This window comes from Rutilus rutilus (assembly GCF_951802725.1).
Source record: "Rutilus rutilus genome assembly, chromosome: 24".
NCBI classification, from domain to species: domain Eukaryota; kingdom Metazoa; phylum Chordata; class Actinopteri; order Cypriniformes; family Leuciscidae; genus Rutilus; species Rutilus rutilus.
Window position 1 is genome coordinate 6,153,556 of NC_140228.1, and position 21,649 is coordinate 6,175,204.

At 38.2% G+C, this 21,649-nt stretch overlaps 1 protein-coding gene across 1 annotated transcript in view; it reads right to left on the reverse strand.

Moving 5' to 3' along the window:
• Positions 1-728: 728 nt before the first annotated feature.
• The window catches only part of obscnb (obscurin, cytoskeletal calmodulin and titin-interacting RhoGEF b), a 55,360-nt gene continuing 34,439 nt past the window's right edge, over positions 729-21,649 (reverse strand). The window contains exons 51-82 of the mRNA XM_084399581.1: positions 20,570-20,836; positions 19,724-19,999; positions 19,202-19,474; positions 18,824-19,114; positions 17,160-17,429; positions 15,469-16,737; positions 14,906-15,187; positions 14,536-14,617; positions 14,261-14,394; positions 13,730-13,927; positions 13,505-13,546; positions 13,240-13,338; positions 12,887-13,105; positions 12,654-12,684; positions 12,489-12,538; positions 12,244-12,345; positions 9,720-9,859; positions 9,224-9,424; positions 8,955-9,031; positions 8,703-8,873; positions 8,194-8,353; positions 7,946-8,062; positions 7,603-7,767; positions 7,296-7,454; positions 6,337-6,514; positions 5,438-5,551; positions 5,187-5,354; positions 4,972-5,074; positions 4,315-4,444; positions 4,121-4,223; positions 3,690-3,732; positions 729-3,210 (exon numbers count right to left, since the gene is read on the reverse strand). Of these exons, the coding sequence (XP_084255707.1) occupies positions 2,133-3,210; positions 3,690-3,732; positions 4,121-4,223; positions 4,315-4,444; positions 4,972-5,074; positions 5,187-5,354; positions 5,438-5,551; positions 6,337-6,514; positions 7,296-7,454; positions 7,603-7,767; positions 7,946-8,062; positions 8,194-8,353; positions 8,703-8,873; positions 8,955-9,031; positions 9,224-9,424; positions 9,720-9,859; positions 12,244-12,345; positions 12,489-12,538; positions 12,654-12,684; positions 12,887-13,105; positions 13,240-13,338; positions 13,505-13,546; positions 13,730-13,927; positions 14,261-14,394; positions 14,536-14,617; positions 14,906-15,187; positions 15,469-16,737; positions 17,160-17,429; positions 18,824-19,114; positions 19,202-19,474; positions 19,724-19,999; positions 20,570-20,836 (6,992 nt within the window). The 3' untranslated portion in view covers positions 729-2,132. The remainder of the gene's footprint in view (positions 3,211-3,689; positions 3,733-4,120; positions 4,224-4,314; positions 4,445-4,971; positions 5,075-5,186; positions 5,355-5,437; positions 5,552-6,336; positions 6,515-7,295; positions 7,455-7,602; positions 7,768-7,945; positions 8,063-8,193; positions 8,354-8,702; positions 8,874-8,954; positions 9,032-9,223; positions 9,425-9,719; positions 9,860-12,243; positions 12,346-12,488; positions 12,539-12,653; positions 12,685-12,886; positions 13,106-13,239; positions 13,339-13,504; positions 13,547-13,729; positions 13,928-14,260; positions 14,395-14,535; positions 14,618-14,905; positions 15,188-15,468; positions 16,738-17,159; positions 17,430-18,823; positions 19,115-19,201; positions 19,475-19,723; positions 20,000-20,569; positions 20,837-21,649) is intronic.

Below are 21,649 nucleotides of genomic sequence, written 5' to 3' on the forward strand. Positions count from 1 at the left end.
TATATAAATATATATGTACAATTCTACATGTTTAATTATGTGTGTGTTGGTGTATACATACTTTAGTATGTATACAGTGAAGATGTGTACTTACACACATAGGTAAGCATGTCTAGAGTGAAATGAATAAATGAGAGTGCAATATTGAAAGCAACTGTGCGTGTCCGACGATTTTCACCATACACAATATAGACAGTAAATAGTAAACTGAAAGGTTTTTTTACTTGTATTTCTTTAATATCAATATCATGTGATATCAGTTTATAATACACATCCAAATATACTCTTTATTTTTTAAAGCAACAACATCAGAACTTCAAGATGTACATTTTTATTTATATTTATTCAAGTTTTTTCTTTTTTTCCTTTTATCAGCTGAACACCTTTGGCATTCCTAATTTATTTTGCTTTTACCAAAACCTTTCAAACAATGTGATCCACCAAAACAACACAAATTATGTTACACATGCAAATTTTGGTTGATACAATTTTAAGTTCAAACACGTTTAATATATATATATATATATATATATATATATATATATATATATATATATATATATATATATATATTAGTATTACTCCAGTAAATCTCAAAACTTTTTAAATCTGTAAATACTATGTGCTTAAAGTCATGTTGCACAAGAAATACTTTTTAAAATAAATCTTCTAAAGTCATTAAATAGATTTTGTGTTTGTTATGTTTCTTAACTCTTAAAATCTCCCACCACTATTCTTTTGACCGTCTACAAAACCCCATACATTCACATTTCAACACTAAAATGCTGACCACACTGAATAGTCTTCATTGCAAGATGACATATCCACAGTTTTTGGTACATTAACATAGACCTCCGATTCAACAAGCCACAGTGTATTACACCAAATTACAACGAGTGCAATCAACTTGACAGAAAAAGTTGATCTGGATTTTTAGATGTCGAAAAACTCAAAACTTTTATACTGTATATGTGTATATATAATGCTGAGGAACATTGATTCCATACAGCACACACATGACATTCAGATAAACCACAATCGTATTGTTGAAATCCAAAGAAGTTTAATTTGGATTTCTTGACATAGCATTTCTTAGGACACTGCCCGGCCAAAAAAAAGTTATTTGGATCATTATTGAGTGATTATTATGTTTCTATCATGTTATTTGTTTGGGAACAGTTATTCTAACCCTAATTGATGGAGTGTGAAGCTTTTCATTTCTTAAACAACCATGTAGGAAGACACATCATGGCCATATTCCAGGATGACAATGTCAAGATCCATCAAAAATGGATGCACCTCTTAATGGAAATAAATGTTGTGATGTTATTTCCATCAAGAGATGCATACATTTTTGCTCAAGATCATGTATTGACAATGCAAGAGTCCAGCACATCCCAAAAACTTTCAATGAATTTAAGGTCTGGACTCAGAGGAGCCAATTCATGTGTGGAAATGATTCTTCATGCTCCTCCCAACCATTCTTTCACAATCTGAGCCTGATGAATCTTGACATTGTCATCCTGGAATATGGTCATGATGTGTCTTCCTACATGGTTGTTTAAGAAATTAAAAGCTTAGGGTTAAAAGGACTGTTCCCAAACATGATAGAAACATAATAATCACTGCAATAGTCCAATCATAGACTCTTATGAAACTTGTTTTTCTTTTGGCCAGTGTATAGATGTATTGCTGAGGTACATTAATTCCATACAGCACATAAATAACAATCAGATAAACCACAATCTTATTGTTGGAGTCCAAAGAAATTTGGATTTCTTAACATAGACGTGTATTTCTTAGTATGTCCTTTAGACAGAAAGACAGCTGTACTGTCCATATTTGCACATTCATGTTGAACTTGCCGTTCCCAAGCGCAGCTGCACGTTTGATTTCACGCTTACGGGAACTCAAGTAATTAGAAAGTCTTCATTAGGTAGGATATAAAGGCATCGAGTTTGGCAAGTGAATCCTATGCAAAAAAGTGTCGCCTCAACATGGAATGATCCAGAAGCTTTGCGTTTGAATTAGATTGCAAGATTTTACAGAAGTGTTCCCATTTAAGACTCGGGCTACCGTATGTCCTGATTTTGCATGCCGGACACAAGCTTCGAAGATTCTATTCCTCTCGATTACTGCTTTTCAAATGGCTTCTTCTTGCTGATCTGAAGAGTGACTTGTCCGGTTGGTGTGTAGCTGCAGGTTTGTGCGGACACTTGCGTTTTGAAGCTCTGCAGACCTCCCTCCTTTCCTCTCTGGACCTCGGAGCAGTACGTCGGCTGGACGTCAAACCTCGCAAAGCTACTGGCGTGCGGTGAGCGGTTAGATGAAGGTTCTTCAGTCACATGAATAGGTATGGTCTTCTCTCGCCTTGACCGAGAGCTGCCGCTCACTGATGAACCTGGAGTAAACATGCTGGAAATATGTTCCTTGAAGGATCCGAAGAAACCCATGCGAGGCTTTGCGGATGCCACTGGACGTCCCACGTGCAGCAGAATGGGTTTTCCAATGACGGGCTCGTTTATTTCTCTCTGCAACACCGAGATCTCACTTGGCTTCTCATCGGGGACGTGACGGTCTGCACGGCTGCCGAAAGTCTCACCTTCCTGAGGGACGTAGTCCTCGAGGTCTTCAAGAGTAAGAACTCGATTCCCATCAGTCAGTATTTTGCAGTCTCCGAGTTCGTCGTCTTCGGGCTCCAGGACAACAGTTCCCTCCTCATCTTCATCAGTCTCAACCAAGACATATGGGTTACTAATTTCTCCTGTAACGGTTGGGTATATTGTCACATTGTCAACCTCAGACACATTCTGCACGGTTTCCTCTTCATCAGTACCAGAAGATGCTTGTAGAAGCATTTCGGCACCCATTGTCTCCTCTACTAACTTGTTGTTGGAGTTATTAGTGTTTGGATTGCCAGGTGGTGAAAACTTGCCGGGGGAAACGCCCCTTCTCCTTGGTAACTTGGGTGATTTGTTCACTTTGTACTCGATTATTTCCTCGACTTCCACCCATCTCGGGTTCCTGGCCGTGGCACCCTCTGGATCTTGAACGTACAGTGTCGGGACAGTCTTCCTGGCCACGGTTCGTCTCTGTCTGGGCGGTTCGGGAGTGGACGTCTCTGAGCGGTAAGCTCCCATGGGTGACGGTCTTGGGGACGCGTGGCGTTTCATACGAGTGTTCTTCACCACTGTGGTGATGGTCTCCTCGCTTAAAGTGGAAAAAATCACATTTGTGAGTATGATTCATGATAGATGCACACAGTAGACATAAACAGAATGCATAGCATTAGTCTAAATCTGCCATCAAATTTACAAACTGTGATATGTAAGGCCAGTTTACACTTATCAATACTCGTATAATACATTTTTAAGAACTGTATTATATTATATTAAGATAAACTATTTTAACATATTTTGAAATGTAATTTATTCCTGTGATCAAAGCTGAATTTTCAGCATCATTACTCCAGTCGTCAGTGTCACATGATCCTTCAGTGTTTAAGAAACATTTCTTAGGTTTATTTGATTGATAGAAAATTCAAAGAACAGGATTTATTTGAAACAGACATTTTGTTTTATCAATATAATGTGTGTTTGCTTAATAAAAAAATTATAATAATTCTTACAGATACAGACCCCAAACCTTTTGCATGGCAGTTTGTGTTTAGGTGCATGTTTGAGACTTACATAATTATGGTTTTCTTCGGTATTTTCGTCTCTTGTTCCGTTACTAGTTGAAAAACAACATAAAAATTGCATTAAATGAGTTACATAATCAAACAAACATCACATTTATTTTAGTTATTAAATTTCAATTAATTCACATCTTGTCAAAGAGTTACAAAGATGATGCTGAAATATGAAAAATACATTGTCAGATTTCTAAATATAGGTACATTTATATTACAACATGTACTTATTTTCTGGAACTATGAAACTAACTTTCATAGTAGCCCCTTTATTAAAACTCATTAAATATTGTATAAGAATGTGTACGTACATGTTTTTTAATCCGTTTTAAGTTTTTAGTAAGTGAAATCATAACAGATGGGAAAGGCTGTCATACCTTTATGTTTTTTTAATCAGGTGGCATATGTGTGTTGACAGATGTCTCTTACCTTCTATAGTGATGGCCTGATCTGCTCTACGTTCTCCAGCCTTTGCCACAGCAGGAGTGATCAGCTGTGCCGCACACCTGGCACTGCCCAGACGGTTCGACAGCTGCAAATGAATGATATGATGATCATTGGCTTAATTCCTCGTGGTTGGAGTAAAGTAAGAACTTAAAGGACTAAAGCAAGGATGTCCATACCTCACATTCATAGTGTCCGAGGTCTCTTTCTCCAGGGTTCTTGATAACTAGAACCAACACTCCACTGCGTGATTCACTGTATGTCTGAAACTTCTCCTGGTCTGTCAGTAGTTTACCCTCCTTAAACCATCTGTGCAGGGAAATGCCATAGCTTAACACTAACCCAACATTTTGTCAGTGAAATGGATGACATTGTTGGGTTTAGTAACTTATGGAATGCCTTGATTGGATTTTATGACATCAATCACCCAGAATTATTTTGGCTCATTATTTAAACATAGTGTAATATATACTGTCGTTCAAAAGTTTGGCATTGGTAAAATAACTATTTGAATGTATTTTAAAATGCAATTCATTCCTGTGATGCAAAGCTGAATTTTCAGCATCATTACTCCAGTCTTCAGTGTCACATGATCCTTCAGAAATCATTCTAATATGCTGAAACATGTTATTGTTATCAGTGTTGAAAACAGTTGTGCTGCTTCATATTTTTGTGGAAACGGTGATACATTTTTTTTTTTTCAGAATTCTTTGATAAATAGTAAGTTCAAAAGAACTATTTATTTGAAATAGAATTTTTTGTAACATTATAAATGTCTTTAAGGACATTTAATTTGTGAATGTCAGTGTAAATATTAGTTTAAACGGAGCCACTACCTTATCTTGGGACTTGGTGCACTCTGAATGGTGCAGGTGAACTGAGCATCTTCTCCTGGAAAGAGTGTGGCGTTCCGGATCTTATTCACAAAACGTGGAGGTACTGCAAGATATGGAATAAAAATCAACACAAATGTAATTCATTATTTAATTGTGAAACCAGCTTTACTAAGTTAGTCACATCAGGTTGCTTTCAATTCACGTCCATCACTCACCCTGCACAGTGATTTTGCCTAGTGTGCTGGCGTTGCCCGCAGAGCTGGTGGCGAAGCACATGTACTGGCCAGAGTCGTCTGCCGTCATGTTGTCCAATATGAGTGTGCAAGAGCCGTCTGGGTCCTCAATGATGATGTGATGAGGATCCGCCTCCACAGCTCGCCCGTCTGTTTGTGAGAGTCGGATGGATGAATTACTTTACTTCTTAGAAGACATCAAGAGGGGAAAAACCCAAAATTTAGTTCCTTACCTTTGTACCAGGTGACCTGTGGTTTTGGGACACCAGTGACCTTGCAGGCGAGCTTTACTGTCTGTCCAAGCTCTGCTGTTAAGTCTGTCAACACTGAGTCGAAATCTGGAAGGCCTGTAATAATAGTAAAATGCTACATTTTAGGACTACGGTTTATTATCATTGTAGTATTCAAGAACATGACCGTACTTAATAGATGATGATGTTTCATAAGTGGAGTGTGTTTTGCCATGTCACTAAAGTGCTGCAGGGATGACATATTTTTGTAGGTTAAAAAACGTTTTTTTTAAATTGTTTGAATGTGTTTTTTTTTGTTTTGTTAAATGCCTGAAACAACAAAATAAATCAGTAATACCCCCTTGTGATTTTTTTTGTAAAGCTTTTATGTGTCTTGAAAAAGGCGGTTGCTAATAAGTGGCTAAATGTGACTACAGAGGTTGGCGAATGGGTAAACTCATTTACTCACTAGTTCACTCTTACAGCCTCATTGTGTTTATAATTGTGCTCTTGCAAACTATTCTAACTCAAACCTTCCAACTTGTAGATTTTAAATATTAAAAGAGTTGTTGGAAGCTTAGTGGTGTTGACATGGTGTTGTTCGTTTGTAGCCTAACCTTAGCTTTTTACTTTTGGCAACTGTATTTAAGCTTCAAAATGTAAAAGTTGTGTTCATTTGTGAAGACTATCATGACGAACAAAACGTGTAAGAATTATAAGCTTTTTGCTGGTCACAGAGCTTATTTTCTGCAATAATCCAAAAGCCAATGGAAAACCCCTATTGGTTTTTGAAGAGGAAACTAGGGTGAAGCAATCTTCTGGGTTAGTCTAAAAAACACTTCAGTGCTCTAGTCAAGGTGAGACATGCTAACGTGTACATCACGCTAATGTTGGTGACTTACTCCACGCTGGCATGCTGTACCGCTGCTGAAGGTCACGGAGGTCGCGGAGCCATGAGTTCTTGATGATGACAGTCCGTGCCTGCAGAGTGTATTTTCTCACAGAGTCCTCACGCTCATGCCAGATCTCAAATGCTCTCTCATCACCCTCCACAGTGTCGTTCACGTCAATGTTCGTGAGCTAAAGCAAACCGATGAAATATTTTACTATACATTACATTTATTTATACAATATTATTTTACAAGTGACGTTATGAGGCAAAACCAGTAAAATCGCAAAGACATTTAGCCGATATTGGCCATTTTGAATTATCGCCATTGGCGCTTGGCTTTGTGAATTTTTAGTAAATGTTGTGTAAAATACACTGCCCAAATGCAAATGCTTACGAGTCAATGATTGGATCATTATTGCAGTGATTATTATGTTTCTATCATGTTATATGTTTGGGAACAGTTCTTTTAACCCTAATTGATGGAGTGTGTAGCTTTTAATTTCTTAAACAACCATGTAGGAAGACACATCATGGCCATATTCCAGGATGACAATGTCAAGATTCATCAGGCTCAGATTGTGAAAGAATGGTCAGGACCTCTGAGTCCAGACCTTAAATTCATTGAAAGTCTTTGGGATGTGCTGGAGGAGACTTTACAGAGTGCTGGACTCTTGCATTGTCAATACAAGATCTTGAGCAAAAATGTATGCACCTCTTGATTGATATAGCATCACAACATTTATTTCCATCAAGAGATGCATTCATTTTTGCTCAAGATCTTGTATTGTCAATGCAAGAGTCCAGCACTCTGTAAAGTCTCCTCCAGCACATCCCAAAGACATTCAATTACTCACTTTCACTGCAACAATGATCCAATCAATCAATCAATGATTGACTTATTTTCTGGCCAGGAAGTGTCCGTGTGTCACTTAATTACAGTCATTCAAAAAGCATTTGATACGCTCTAACCTTCATCATATTCTTAAACACATATGTTTGAGTGTCCATATTTGTGTCTCTCTTCTGCTTGCAGATGACCACATGGTTTTTGAAGAGGAAAACATGGCGGTGGTGACCTCTGGAAGATGATCGAACTCCAGGAGCTCCTTCCCAAACAGTGAAAGGCCCCTGTAGAACAAAGAAAAATCCAGAACTTCACTACAAACAAGTTGTTAAATTTAACTACAAGAAAGTGAAATAGGCAATATGAGAGCACTTTATCAAAAAGTAACTATCCTGTACGTTAATGTGTGACATTTAAGATTAGAGACCGTACCTGTCTAATAGGTTCTCCCAACGCCTCCAGGTTGGCGGGGTAGTTCTCTATGAGAGATACATGGTGTGTGTTCTCTGAGCGCTGGGAGAGGGACGACACCATTGCATAGGCCTGCTCCAACAAACAGCAGTTCTGACCGTTCTTTGCTTTGTTCCGGATCAATTCCTATAATGAAATCGGGGAATTGGAAAGGGATGCTCACTTTCAATTATTATGCATCACAGAATACATAACACAATTCTTAAATGCATTTTTAGATAGTTATTCAGCCTTTTGCAAGTGGAAATTGGAGATTTTTTCCTCACACAGAAACGCAGTATTGTGGTATTCAAGTTTTTATTACCTTCAGTAAAGCCCTGTACTTTAGAATTCTCTCTGGTGGTCTCTGAAGATAAGCATTGATACTGAGGACTGAACAATCTGAGGGGTCGACATTTGCCAACTCTGAGACTGTATAATTCTAATGAAAAAAAGATATAAAACATGTTATGCTCTGCGTCTTCTGAATACCAAATTATTTTAGTTCACGGACAAAGAAAAAATGTCGTTTTCATGCCCCTAGAAATCCATTACATATTTTTGCAAACCCACCTTGAAATATTGGTGCACTTCTTTCTCACTGATGGCGGACTCAGCCTGTGACTGTCCAATGAGGTACTGTAGATATTTCTCAAAACCTTCAGAGTTTCTTAAGAAATGCATGGCAATGTCATCATCTGTGTCACAATCACGCAGACCGGGCAGCAAAGAGCTGGAAAACAGACAACAGTCAAAGTCTTCATCAAGATGTTTACAAAACTAGCTTATAAATGAAGAAACTAGTTCTTTACACACTAAATTTTAGATATAGGCCTGGTTTCACAGACAGGGCTTAGATTAAGCCAGGATTAGACCTTAGTTAAATTAGGACATTTAAGTAGCTTTTATAAACGTGCCTTAGAAAAAAACATTACTGGTGTGCATCATGAGACATATTTTAAGATATGTCAGTGCAAGTTGCTTTCAGTTAATCTGGGTCTATCTTAAGCCTTGTCTGTGAAACCGGGGGATAGAGTTAACCATAGAATTAACAATAATATTTGATTGTCTGAACTTTGTACCTGCTGTGGAAGGATTTCAAATCACTGATGTTACGGAAGATGGTTTCCTTCTGGCTGGCGATATCAGGTGGTGTGCTCTCCTCATCCACGCGCTTCAGATGGTGTGATGTGAAAAACTCAATCTCCTTCAGAAACTCAGTCTCTGTGTTGATCAGCTCCTGAACAAGTTGACTAGATACAAGTGAAACGGAGGTAGAATGAGCTAAGTTCTAGTACAGAATAAAATGCACATTTTATGTGTCTAAATTTTACCAGAGTTTCTTCTTGTACTCTGTATCGGTGACTTCCTCTCTGGTGGTCTCTGGGAGGTCTGTTACATCTGCAGACAGCTACAACACAACCAATCCATCATTAGTAAGAAATTATGAAGATACACTGCACTTGTCAATAACATTATGTGCATTTTTAACCCTAGTGTCAAATTTTAAACTCACTAGTCCATTAAGAATTACCCTAATTTAAGTTTCACATGCTATTGCATTAACCAGTGTGTATATATATATATATATATATAAACAGACCTTCAGTCTTTTGTCAAGATACGCAGGTGAGACCCATCCCTGGCGAGACGGGTTGGATTTGGTAGGCTTGGTACGGACCAGCCATTTAAGTGGGTGGGCAGAGTCCAGAACCTCCACATACTGGCCCTCTTTCAGAGCGATGGTATCTTTACTGACACCCATGGGGTTGTAATCAGCTGTCACCACGTAGATATCAAACATCTGCACAGATGCATTGAGATAACAGTACATTTAGAAAATGTGTAGTGCTGTCTTCACTTTAAAAACATGAGAATGCTCCGGATTCTGCTTTTAAATATCCTTTTGTGAACTAAATAATCAACGAGATGCTTAACTCACATAATAAATAATATGAACTACAAAATTATTATTCTGACATAATTGTTTCCCCCTTTTACAATAAATGGTAAATGAATGTGTTAAACAGGTCTAACATATAATAATAATAATAATAATAAAATTGTTGATGACATCAAGAGTGTGATGTTTGTGATACCTCTCCCCTGGCATCTCCTTCATCCGATTCAGACGATGAGTCTGCGATGAGAGATGTAGGGCGTGATCGGCCGTGATATGGAGATGGTGATGGTGTTTTTGTTTCATCATCACTGTCAGCTCCTGGGACACGTAATGAAGCTTGAAGCAGACAGTGATAAAAAGGTTAGAGGAAGAAAGGGATAATGTTATTAGGTATCAGCTCTGACAGCATGGGCTTTAGCATCACATGTGAACTACAAAAAATTTGTTCAGGTTATGGAATTCAATTAAAAATCAGCAGACTAAGCATGTAATTTAATAATATTAATTTCGACATGAAATTTGAATAATATTATATAGAGAGAGAGACAATTTTTCCCCCGCATAGGGTTTACCAGGCCACACACACACACACGCACACGCACAGACACACACACACACGTGTGCACATATCAAACATATGTAGGGCCTACCTCAGAATTTCAATGGTTTCTAAAATACAAACTTGATATATGTATATGTATGTAAATATATATATATACACACACACACCAAATAAACAATGGTGTTTGCGTGGTAATTATCTTTACTTTACAACACTCAAACTGTGGCACGCGCACATAAGGGGGGCAGCATACGATAATTAATTTCATTATATATTCACATAGTGTATTTGACATAATAGCTGATGTCAGACGTCAGTTTTATTACCGCACAAATATTAACATTATCACTGTCGTCTTAGCAACCGCCTGCTTATACATTTAATAGCGCGAAATCGCGATGACGAGTTCTTCTGTGAAATCTTGCCGCCGTTTTTTAAAATACCGCGACCTGATGGTAAACACAGCTACTGCCCCCCGTACTGAAATTCTTGCTAAAACAGACAGAAAAGAGATTATATGGAAATAATATCGCCAAAATGGATGCTGAGAACGATTTATGAGGAACACTGTCCAGTTTCGCTGACCTAATGAGAAGGTAAGCAGAATTGTTCTTATTATTTAGCCTACAATTCAAATTCATAAGTAGCCTAGCTATCTTCTCTTATGATAAGTGAAAATTGTGTCTCATTGTGATCGTGTCTCAGGCAGGCTGATGGGTGTAAGTAAAAAAGAGTGAAAAAAGTTTGGGATCCACTAGATTTAAATCTACTGTACAAAAACATAATTGTGTGTTATTTTACAAACTAAGTGTAGCCTACCCTGTCAAATTCTTCCATTGCTCAATTTGAGCATGTATTCTAAAATATTAAGACAAGCTTTATGTAGTGTAGCTTTTTTTGTAGAAACAATGCAAATAACAACAGTGATAGAAGAAGAAGATTTTTTAAATATCATTTGAGCTCACCTGTAAGATCCATTATCAGTTTTTTTCTTTTTTATCATCTATGACTGCATATATAGCCTAACTAAAGCTGTAAACCATGTTTCTCCTGTGATTTAACATGCACTATCATGCTTGTGTAAAAACTAAATTGTGCCCACACAAATATTAATGTATTGCTCATGCAATCCCATATCTAAATGAATATGGCAGCGAGCGTTCATCCATTTTCTCTGTGTATACTGAAACAGAGACACCTTGAAAGTGTAAAAATGAGACACTGATTTTCAAAATGTCCAGTTTATTCTGAATTGTGACAAAATGGCCCTGATTTTAAAGAACCATGACTTTATTACCAGCAGGCCATACTTACAGCATTTTGTACTTTACATTTTAATATCTTAAATTTAGGGTTTTCTTTCTTTCTTTTTTCAATGTTGAGAACCAAAGAAATAGACGAGCAACGTGATTAACAACAGCATAGCCTCATGGAGAAAAAGTCAAAGTTCTGGTGTAATACACTGGAGGTTCTGCGGATACATACTGGTTACTTTGGGCCAAGATTTCATCCACTGGAGCACTTGATGGTTCTGTAAGCTGTCTGAACAAATCAATGCTTCAATGAGAATGTGAGTGAATAGAGGGATGAGAGGATGGATGGATAGTTTGATGGATAGACAAAAGAATGGAGTCAGTGAACTGCACAGGGTTTCGGGGGATCCAGAGAGATAGGGTTTTATATATTTTGTCAGTAAACTGCATAGGAATTGGGAATATATATATATATATATATATATATATATATACATACATACATACATACATATATATATATATAAAATAGAAGGGAAGTCCAGGAAAATATGCTCACAAAAAATTCCTGAGTATAATTAATGATTTAAAAAGTGAATTTAAAAACAGGTGTACTCCATTTCAGTACTCAGTACATCCTGTGAGATGAATTCAAAGCATTTGGACACACGCAAAGCTCATTCAAAAACAGTGCATACTGTTTTGAGTGAATTTTAGGATGCATTTGTAGAGAAAGACTACATTAAAACAATAAATTGTTATTTTGCACTATTATAACTATGACATCAAGAATGATACTTGTACACACATTTATACATATTGCAATTCAGTGTAAAACTGCGGCAGTGCAGGTTACAAAAATATTAGCGCAATATTATTGACTGAAAATGATTGTTTTCTCTTACCTTGAGTGAACTTGGCAGATACCATTTCTGTGATTTGGGTTGTGAGTTTTTGTAAGAATTCCTCTGTACCCACTTCACCCATGTAAGGTAGTTTGGTCTCTCCTAAGATGTTATCACAATAATCACTTATATTGTATCAAATTACATCAGAACTACCTGATGGCAGTCACTCACTCTGATATAATCTGACAGCCCACTAAAAGTATAACGTATTTTAAAAAAAAATTAAAAAAAATTAAACAGACCATCACCTTTGCCCGCTTCCTCTGGTGGGCTAATAGTAATTCCTAGAACCCTGGAGAAAAAAATATTATAATTAAACATTAACATCCAAATATGTAAAACTGTACAATGTTTAGATGAATAAAATAATTTAATTGATAGCTTTAAGCTTTTATATTTAAACTTACTCTGGCCCCACTTTGCTCTTTTGCTCTGGTGCTGTTGGATAGAAAATTATAAGCATGATGATTAAAAGACCAGGTTATTTATTAATAAATTATATTAAATGAGCAATAAAGTAAAATAGGAACATATACCAGAAATATTCTTGGCATAAAATAATATTATTATAAAAATAAAAATAAAAAGTCATGTGATCCTGACATCACTTTGGTCAATAACTAAACCATGAGTTCCTGACCTGTCTCCACATCCAGCCGGGCTGTGTTAACCGACTGTCCAGCACGGTTGGTGGCAATGCAAGTGTACATGCCACCATGATTTTTTCCCACTTCCATAAGGATTAGACTATGCTGACGGCCAGAGCTGGCCACCTTGTAACCTGGTGTGTCTGCCTTGATCCACAAAACATCCTTATCTGACACTTCCTTTAACCAGTTCACAGATGGGGTCGGGGAACCTTCGGAAGACAGTGACTTAGCTTAGCATGTTTTCACCTTATGTAACGTGCAACTGAACATTGTGCTTAATGCTTTTCTGTAAATCTCAAAATTGCATGTAAATAATTTAATTTATTGTGGTAACACGCCATACCTTCCACTTTGACTGACAGCGTTATACTTGCTCCCTGTTTCACCTTCTTGTTGCTGAACCTCTCCAGGAAGCGTGGTGGCACAAGTGGCACCTTTGAATCTATTTGTGGAAAAATACAAGTGGCATAGCAAATGATATGCATGCTTAATCTTTCTTATTACTGCAAATTTCTAAATGCATTTGCATCTGTTCATACCAAGTGGAACAACGATTCACAATTGCATGTGCTGTGTGTGCAAGACTATGTGACATTACAGATGTTTACCTCTCATTCGTCCCTGTTCAGGTGCTGGGCGCTCTCCAGGAGCTAACAAATGGAAATCATGTAAACAAACAAACAAAGAAACATTTATTTAGCACATTATAATAGAAGCACATTCAATGCGAAAGAATCACGATAATTATCATTTATAATATAATTCCACCATGCTCCCAATTCCTGTCAAAGACCCCATGGAAGTGACACATAAAAAGGCTTAAAGCTTTTTACCCAGTACATTCAGTCGTGCTGAAGAGTAGGCAGATCCAGCTATATTGCTAATGTATGCTGAGTATTCTCCGGTGTCCTCCCGCTTAACATCCAAAATCTCAAGACTGTGGTGATCTCGCTCGGTCGACAATACAATTCTGCTGGAGGCTTGAAGTGGGGTGCCATCTTTGAACCAGTAAACTCTTGGTGTGGGAAATCCTGCAGAATGGTGTTGAACATGAAATTGTGTTTGCAACGCCATTTTACTTCTGCAATGTAACAGCTGAAAATTAAAGTCGTCTTAGATGCAAAAAGCTATGTGAATGTGTATTAAGAATATAAACAAGGTAATTAAAAATAGGATGGACAGAAAAAAGGATGTAGGATATTAATGTCATTATGCTCAGAGCGGCTGGAGTTGAATAGCAGATACGACAGGTGCAGATGTAAAAAAGGAAACACTTGGAATAAACAGTGCATGCATAAACAAAATACAGATAAAATAGAATCTGAAACAAAACAATTTGCATCCATGAAAAAAACATATCTGACCTTTGACCCTAACACTCATTTTGGCAATGGGTGCTCCAGGACTGAGGAATAAATCATGTAACTCATCCAAAACCTGAGGAAGCTGCTCGTCCTCTGCCACAGACTCAAAAGCCTCTGTGTCCCTGTGCTCCGAGCTAAGAGAGCAAACCAAACAAAAGCAGAAGCCCATGTAAAACTAGCATGAAATGCGAATCAGAGACTTGTTTTGGCTGGATCTGTGCAAAATGTATTGTATTGACATGCGTCATTAAAATCACTAAATGATTAAATCTCACCTAGACACATAGCCTTTAGCACTGACATAGGAAGACGTCTCTGTGGCATCAGCTGCTGTGTCATAGTCTGAGCTGCAAGACACTTCAAAGATACACAAGACTGAATCAGTGATTAGTTAGAAATAATAAAGAGAGCAATAAGAGCCTTCATCTTAAGTATGTTGAAAATGTAGGTGCATTTTGGGGACATCTACAGACAAACAATGACAATTATTCTTACAAAACGCATGCAGTTGCATTCTTACTCTTCACAGATGCACCGGTAAAAGAAAGTGCCATCTTTGTTAAATGCTTTAATAGGGGATTACATTGCTTTCTTGTCTATATTTGTGAGTTTTGATTTGACACTTTCTTTTAACAGTGTACTCACTGTCCACTCTCAGCTCAGCCTTGCTGGAGGCGATGCCACTGTCATTTTCAGCCATGCATCGATATACGCCCATATCTGTGGGAAGCACAGCTGTGATGATCAGCTGGTGACGACCTTCCTGGTCTTCATTGATCATGTAGTGGTCGTTTTCCTCCAACAGCTTTCCATCCTTGAACCATCGCACAGTGTGAGGGTGTTTGCCGGCAATTACACAGTCAAAACTGACTGGAAATCCATCAGGAACATCCTGGCTACGAAGCTCCGTCAGGAAGACGGGGGCCGCTGGGAGGTTGGTAGGTGATTAAGATAACGATGAAGAGCAAACAAAACCGAAAAGAACAGAACATAGCAACACATTTGAGGAGGAATGCTGAACCAGGCGAAAAACATGACATGCCATCACTTTAAGATCCCAAAAAACAAGCAAGTCACAACATTTTTGTAAATATCAAAAGTGCTGCCCTATAATGACAAACATAATCCAGCACTGAACCATGCAACTTAATGAAGAACCAAACAACAGTAGCAAAAACAGTAAAACCAGATGGAAGAGGTGTCATTACCAGGGGTTCCTGTCATGAAAGCAGGCATCGGTCGGTCCTGAGTTGGGGTTTGGGAGCCATCTTGGGAGAGGCCCATCTTTGTGATACGCAGCTCTACCTTAGAACCTGCTGCTGCTATGATGACTGTTTCGATGGGCACTCCTTGATAAGTAAACATTTCCTGGAAGCGCTGGGAAGCCACTTGAGCTTCTGCACGGTTATCAAAGCGGATGTAGATATACTGATCGTCTTCCCGGTAAGACTGTAGATCCGGTGGCGGTAAATCTCCTTCATCCGCACTCAAAAAAGGTTCCTCTTCCACATCCGGAGGAAGGCGAGTACGAAGAAGTCGCCGCAATCGTTTACTTGCCTGACGTAAAGTCTCATCCATCTCACTCCCCGAGGAGCTCTCAGCTTCACTATCTGCACTGTAGCCCAGAGTGAGGGGTCGTCGCCCAGAAGATTCCCGCATTGACCCTATGGTGACTTTACCACTATGGGTGGAAATGCCAAACTTATTGGTGACTTCACAAGTATATACACCTGTGTCTTTGGTTGTGGCAGCTGTCACTACTAGAGAGCAGGTACCATCATTATAGATATCAATATGGTGGTGCTTGCCATCTATTAAGGGTTCACCATCCTTTAGCCAGCGAACTTTATCTGGCTTACCCTCCACAATGCACTCAAGATGAATTGTCCCATTGGGCTCCTTAGTCTGCTCTTTGAATACTTCTTTGAAGACTGGTCGCATGTCCTTTCTGGCTTTATAACCTTTGAAGGCTGCCTGAATCTTGACAGCAGCATCTAGCAACTCATCCCCTTTCTGAGCTTCCATGAGGGGCTCCACAGATGTCTTTGTAACAGATTTCTCAGTCATCTGGAAGTGCTCATACAGTTTCTTGGAGGCAATGGTCTCAGTGTGACTTTCCACAGTCATCGAGGAATTGCTGCTTTTCTTGAGGTAAGACACCAAGCTTGTTGTCCCACTGAGAGATTCCTCATCAGAACTGGTATAGAGATTAGGCTCTACTGTGATTTTGGGAGCTGGCTCAACAGGTCTCTCTTTCTCTTTCACTTCTTTTTCAAGAACTTTTTCTTCTTTGCTTTGTACCTTTTCTTTTCCATCTTCTTCTGGTAATTCTGAAATTGAATCTAATGTGGGTTCCCGACTCATTCTCCTCTTCTTGGCCACTGCCTCCCACAAAGCATGTAGATCTCCCTCAGAAGCAGCTTCAGGAGGCAGTTTGGGCTGGTTGCCTGCATCCTGAAAAAGTGTTGTGCCATCTCCTGTAATCAAGGAGTCATCATAAATCATTTTTATGTTGGACATATATAATTAAATAGATCAACAATGTGTCTCTGCAACAGCAATTGGTTAAGAAAACTCAGGTAATCTGAAGGTGTGAATAAAGAATAAAGTAGCATTATAAACTAAAACAATAAAGAGAAGTAAACAAAATGGAAGAGCTAAAACCATTAAATAAAAAATAAAAAACAAACAACCCATCCAAAGAGACTTCGGGAAGAGGAAAATAGTTATTTGAACACTGTTACCTGGTAATGATGAAAATCATTAAGTCGCAAAGTTCCAAATATTGTGACAAAGACATACACAAGAAATTATTTCCACATATAGGGTAGAAAAAACCCCACCAACAACAAAAAACAGTGAGAGCAAGTTAGATGCGAGGTTAAGCTAAGTAAAGTACCTTCGAGGTTGAGGTTGACTGAAGTCTTTGCCTCATTTGAGGCAACACAACAATAGACACCCTGGTCTGTAGGCTGGAAATCCTTGATGAGCAAAACTTGGCTCTTGCCCTCTTCTACCACTTGGTACTTGGCCCCAACCTCTATCTCTCTGTTGTCCTTTTGCCATGTGACTGATTTACTTTCTGCAGAAAGTTCACACTCCAAACGAACCATCTTTCCTTTTTGGAGCTTAGAGCTGGTTAACATTTTGGTCATGGTCACTGGTGCATCTGAAGACCAAAGGTCCATTCAAAGAACAGTTGAAGAAATGCAGCAAGAACTCAACAAGAACTAAGATTATTATTTACAAAAAATATAAAATACACTTGTGTGGAGTAGTTTTTAGTGTTCTACTACACTGTAAAACCATTTGAGAAAACTGATTGCATCAGTTAATTTAAGCGAGCTTATTTCATTTTAATTCACTAAAAGTATATTTCCTAACTCCACTCAAATATTTTATGTTGCTGAAACTTAAAAACATTAACTTTACCCTCTTATATTTACCAGCTAGCTATAACAGGTGCTAGTACAGCAAGAGAATATCAGTGCATCAGCAAGTGCAATTACTTTTCTTTTAAACAAAGCAGTGTAGAGATTTTGACATCTTTGCATACTTTGGCCCATCCTCAGGTTAACCACAGAAATGGAAACCCTCCCAAAACGCAGACATAACAGAAACCCTTTTAAATACCATCATAACAATATCAAACAATGACAGGTCTACCCCTTAAATTAATATTGCGCAAAAACCCATTAAATAACATTTTTATTAATTTGAATAAATAGAGTCTGAAGCCAAGCACACTGGGAACTAGAAATCTGCTGTAACCGATTCAGTTTGAGTTCTTCTTAAAGGGGTCCTATTATGTTTTTTAACTTTTTTAACTTTAGTTAGTGTGTAATGTTGCTGTTTTAGCATAAAACAAGATCTGCAAGGTTACAAAGCTCAAAGTCCACTTCAAAGGGAGATATTTTATTTAACAGAATCCACTTTTCAAGAACTACAACGAACGGCTCGTTTGGGCTACAGCACATTTTTTCAGGTTCTTATGAAGTCATAATGTTTCTCATTTAAATAATCTCCGCCCACAGAATACGCAAAAAAGATGGTTGAGCTGCACTAGAGAAGATAAAGAGTGTTGTCTCTGTTTTTTCCGTTTTAAATCAGTTTTGAGTTCGCATAACTTTTTTTCTGTTGAGTGCAATGAACTTTCAGTAATATTTGAGTGAAATTAGATAATTTCATTTAATAAATTTGACTGTTAGGTTTTACAGTGTACTACTGTAGCATCTAGTGCAGAGGTCTTCACTCCTGGTCCTAGAGTCACTTTCCTGCAGAGTTTAGTTCCAACTATATTTAAAACACACTTGAATCAACTAATTAAGGTATTTGGATTTACTTAAAGTTATAACCAGGTGTGCTGGAACACGGTTGGAACTAAACTCTGTAAGAAAGTAGCTCTCCAGGACCAGGAGTGAGGAACCCTGATCTAGGGAAGATAGCAAGCCTTCTATACAGACTCATAGAGGCAGTTGGGTTAGATTAACATACAATATACTTACAATGAACTCTATATGGTTGCTTTCGATAAATTGGTCAATTCAGTGAGTATCCACTTACCAAGCGTCACGGTTTGAGGCAGCTGGACAGGCTCTCCAATGCCAGCACGGTTAATGGCTGCCACTCTGAACCTGTAACCTGCCCCCGGTATGAGGTTTTCAACCAGAAATTCAGTATTGCACACTGGTTCTGTGTGGCAGGGCAGCCAGAGGACACTGTCCACTAGACGCATTTCCACACGGTAACCAATGATCGGGCTTCCTCCATCACTGAGAGGGGTGAACCAAGACAAGGTAACGAACGTTGGGCCTTTGCTCACCAGCTCTGGATCTTCAGGGGGATCAGGCACAGCTACAAATAGCCAGACAAAATTAAAAAAGGTTAGTCAGCAAGTAATGGGAGGAAATTTTAATGAATGATGCACAAAATGACCCTTACCAATTGTGGTGAGTTTGGCCATGGATAATGCATCCCTAGCTGCAAATGTGATTTCCTGCGTGGGTTGAGCCTGGGCTTTCTTCAAAATGAGGCTGTAGGAAGAGCCACTGGCTCTCATGGCCCATTGGTTATTATGTTGAAGCTCAACACCATTTGCATACCAAGTCACTTCACTCTCAGGCACAGCTTCATTCAAAGAACACGTGAACTCAACTTGTTCTCCTGCAATGGCGGTCTTATCTTCCAAAGGCTTGACCACCTCCAGTTGCCAAGCTGTAGAGAACACATTCATAACATTCAAATGCATTTACATTTATGCATTTAGCATCATATTTAATATATGATGAAACTATAGAGCATGAAACTAAAACAATAGTAAACAAAGCTATAACATTTAAAATAGAAAATAAGGTGCATTTTTATTCAAAATACAGTCATTGCCTAAAAGAGTAATTTTTATTTGATAAAACATGTTGTAAAACCTTTATATAATGTATTGCTAACAAAAGAGAAATGCCATACCTTTGACAGACAGAAGAGCAGTAGTTGATGAAGTGCCAGCTTGGAATGTAACCCTTGTGTTTTCACAAGGATGCAAGTCCTTTAAGAGCAGAAGATGGCGTCGGCCACTCTCAAAGGAAACAATCTCTACGTTTGCCGACTCCTTTACAGGCTTGCCATCGACTAACCACCGGCAGTCTTTGGTTTCAGGACGTGACAAGGCGCATTCAAAAAGTGCTTCCCCACCACTAATGGTTTCCATGTTACTCAGCTCTTGGAGAATGTCAATGGGTTTAGCTGCAAAAGAAACACAATACCTGAAAAAACAATGGTTTTCTACATACCAAAACAAGTTGCAGTAGTATATAACTGATTGACCTTGGAATAATTAAAACAATAACTTCTGACCCTAAAAAAATAACTGAATTCAGCACAATCACACGTGATTAACAATTCTTCCAACATTTCACTAGCATATAGCATTCAGTATTGAGTAGCATAAGAAGCAAAGGTAGCTGCAATAAAAGCTCATGATGGTTACTGCATAGCCAGCCAGACGAAAAACAGAAATTTTTGACTTGAGTAAAAAGAAAAAAGTTTTATTTGTGGGTGCCATTGAAAATTAGCTTAAAAATGTATAAAAATTACCTTGTGTCATATGTCAAACGTACTTAAATACTAAAGACCTGAAAGTTTGACTACTGACATTTTGGTATCGTGGTCATGTGAAACCATCAACATCAAATTGCTATAGACTTGTCCCTGTAAAACCCTTTTTAGTAAGCCCTTATACTGAGTCTTTGTGATGATCCAAACTTTTGAGTTATGAATGACACACAGATTCTCCTCGTCTACAGGTGTGCTCACCTTGCACCCTGAGATGTGCCACAACAGAGGTTCCTTCAGCCTCACAGGAGTACATCCCCCCATCCTGGGGCTCCACACAGCTAATGTACAACCTTGCAACAGTCCAGTCCTGTTCCACTATTACCCTGCGACCGTCTGCTTGCACAGGTATGCCGTTTCGCTTCCATATGGCCTTGACTGGCCGGGAATACTGACAGATGAACTCTACAGGCTGGTTCTCTGCTACATGTTGGTCCTCCATTGCACTGACCACCTCCACATTGGGATCTATAGAGGGTTGGTGGTGGGGATAAGTAATTTTCTCAAAACCCCAGTGCACTTTGGAGTAGAGTTCTTCACCTCAATCCTCTTTGAGGTATTGGGTGGTATTTAATCTAATTTGCAACTGAAATACAAGTCTCAGCAACCTTTGCAACTTCATCATCTAAGTCGCTGCTGTAGCTTTTAATTTTTTTAGCCTTTCACATTTTATTACTAAGTCAGATAGTAAATACGGTAAGTGTATCATCTTTTGCTTCTCTACTCCAAACTGACCAAGGACATGGTCAATTACAACCAACAGATGCCTAGTTGCAGTGTCAAGTCAAACTAAGGCCAAATTCTAGAAAAAGTACATGCAGCACAAAAACAGAAGCGTAGTTAAGATTGATGAGTACAATGGTCTTATTGAGTCTATGTAAGACCATTTTTCTTTTAAAGTTTACACATTAATTTAGTAGAATTAATTACATACTATATAAAAATATTGTGATTAAAATTAATGCAGCGTTTTTGCTAGTCTGCAGTCAATGCAGGCCTATATGCTACACCAGTGAAATGCTTCTCATCAAACCACACATACTGAGAGTAGGCAATACATATTCAAGCATTCATAGCTGATTCAGACCAACAATAATATATATATATATTTAAAAAAAATCTCAGACAGAATACAAGTCTACCTCAGGAAGGTCAATAAACTGAATTATAAAATGGATTGCTGGGATAGTGCTAGGCTTACTGTATGTATGTCGAATTATATGCAAATAAAACAAACAATATACTGACTGCTAATTTAGATTATTCATTTGGGGAAATATT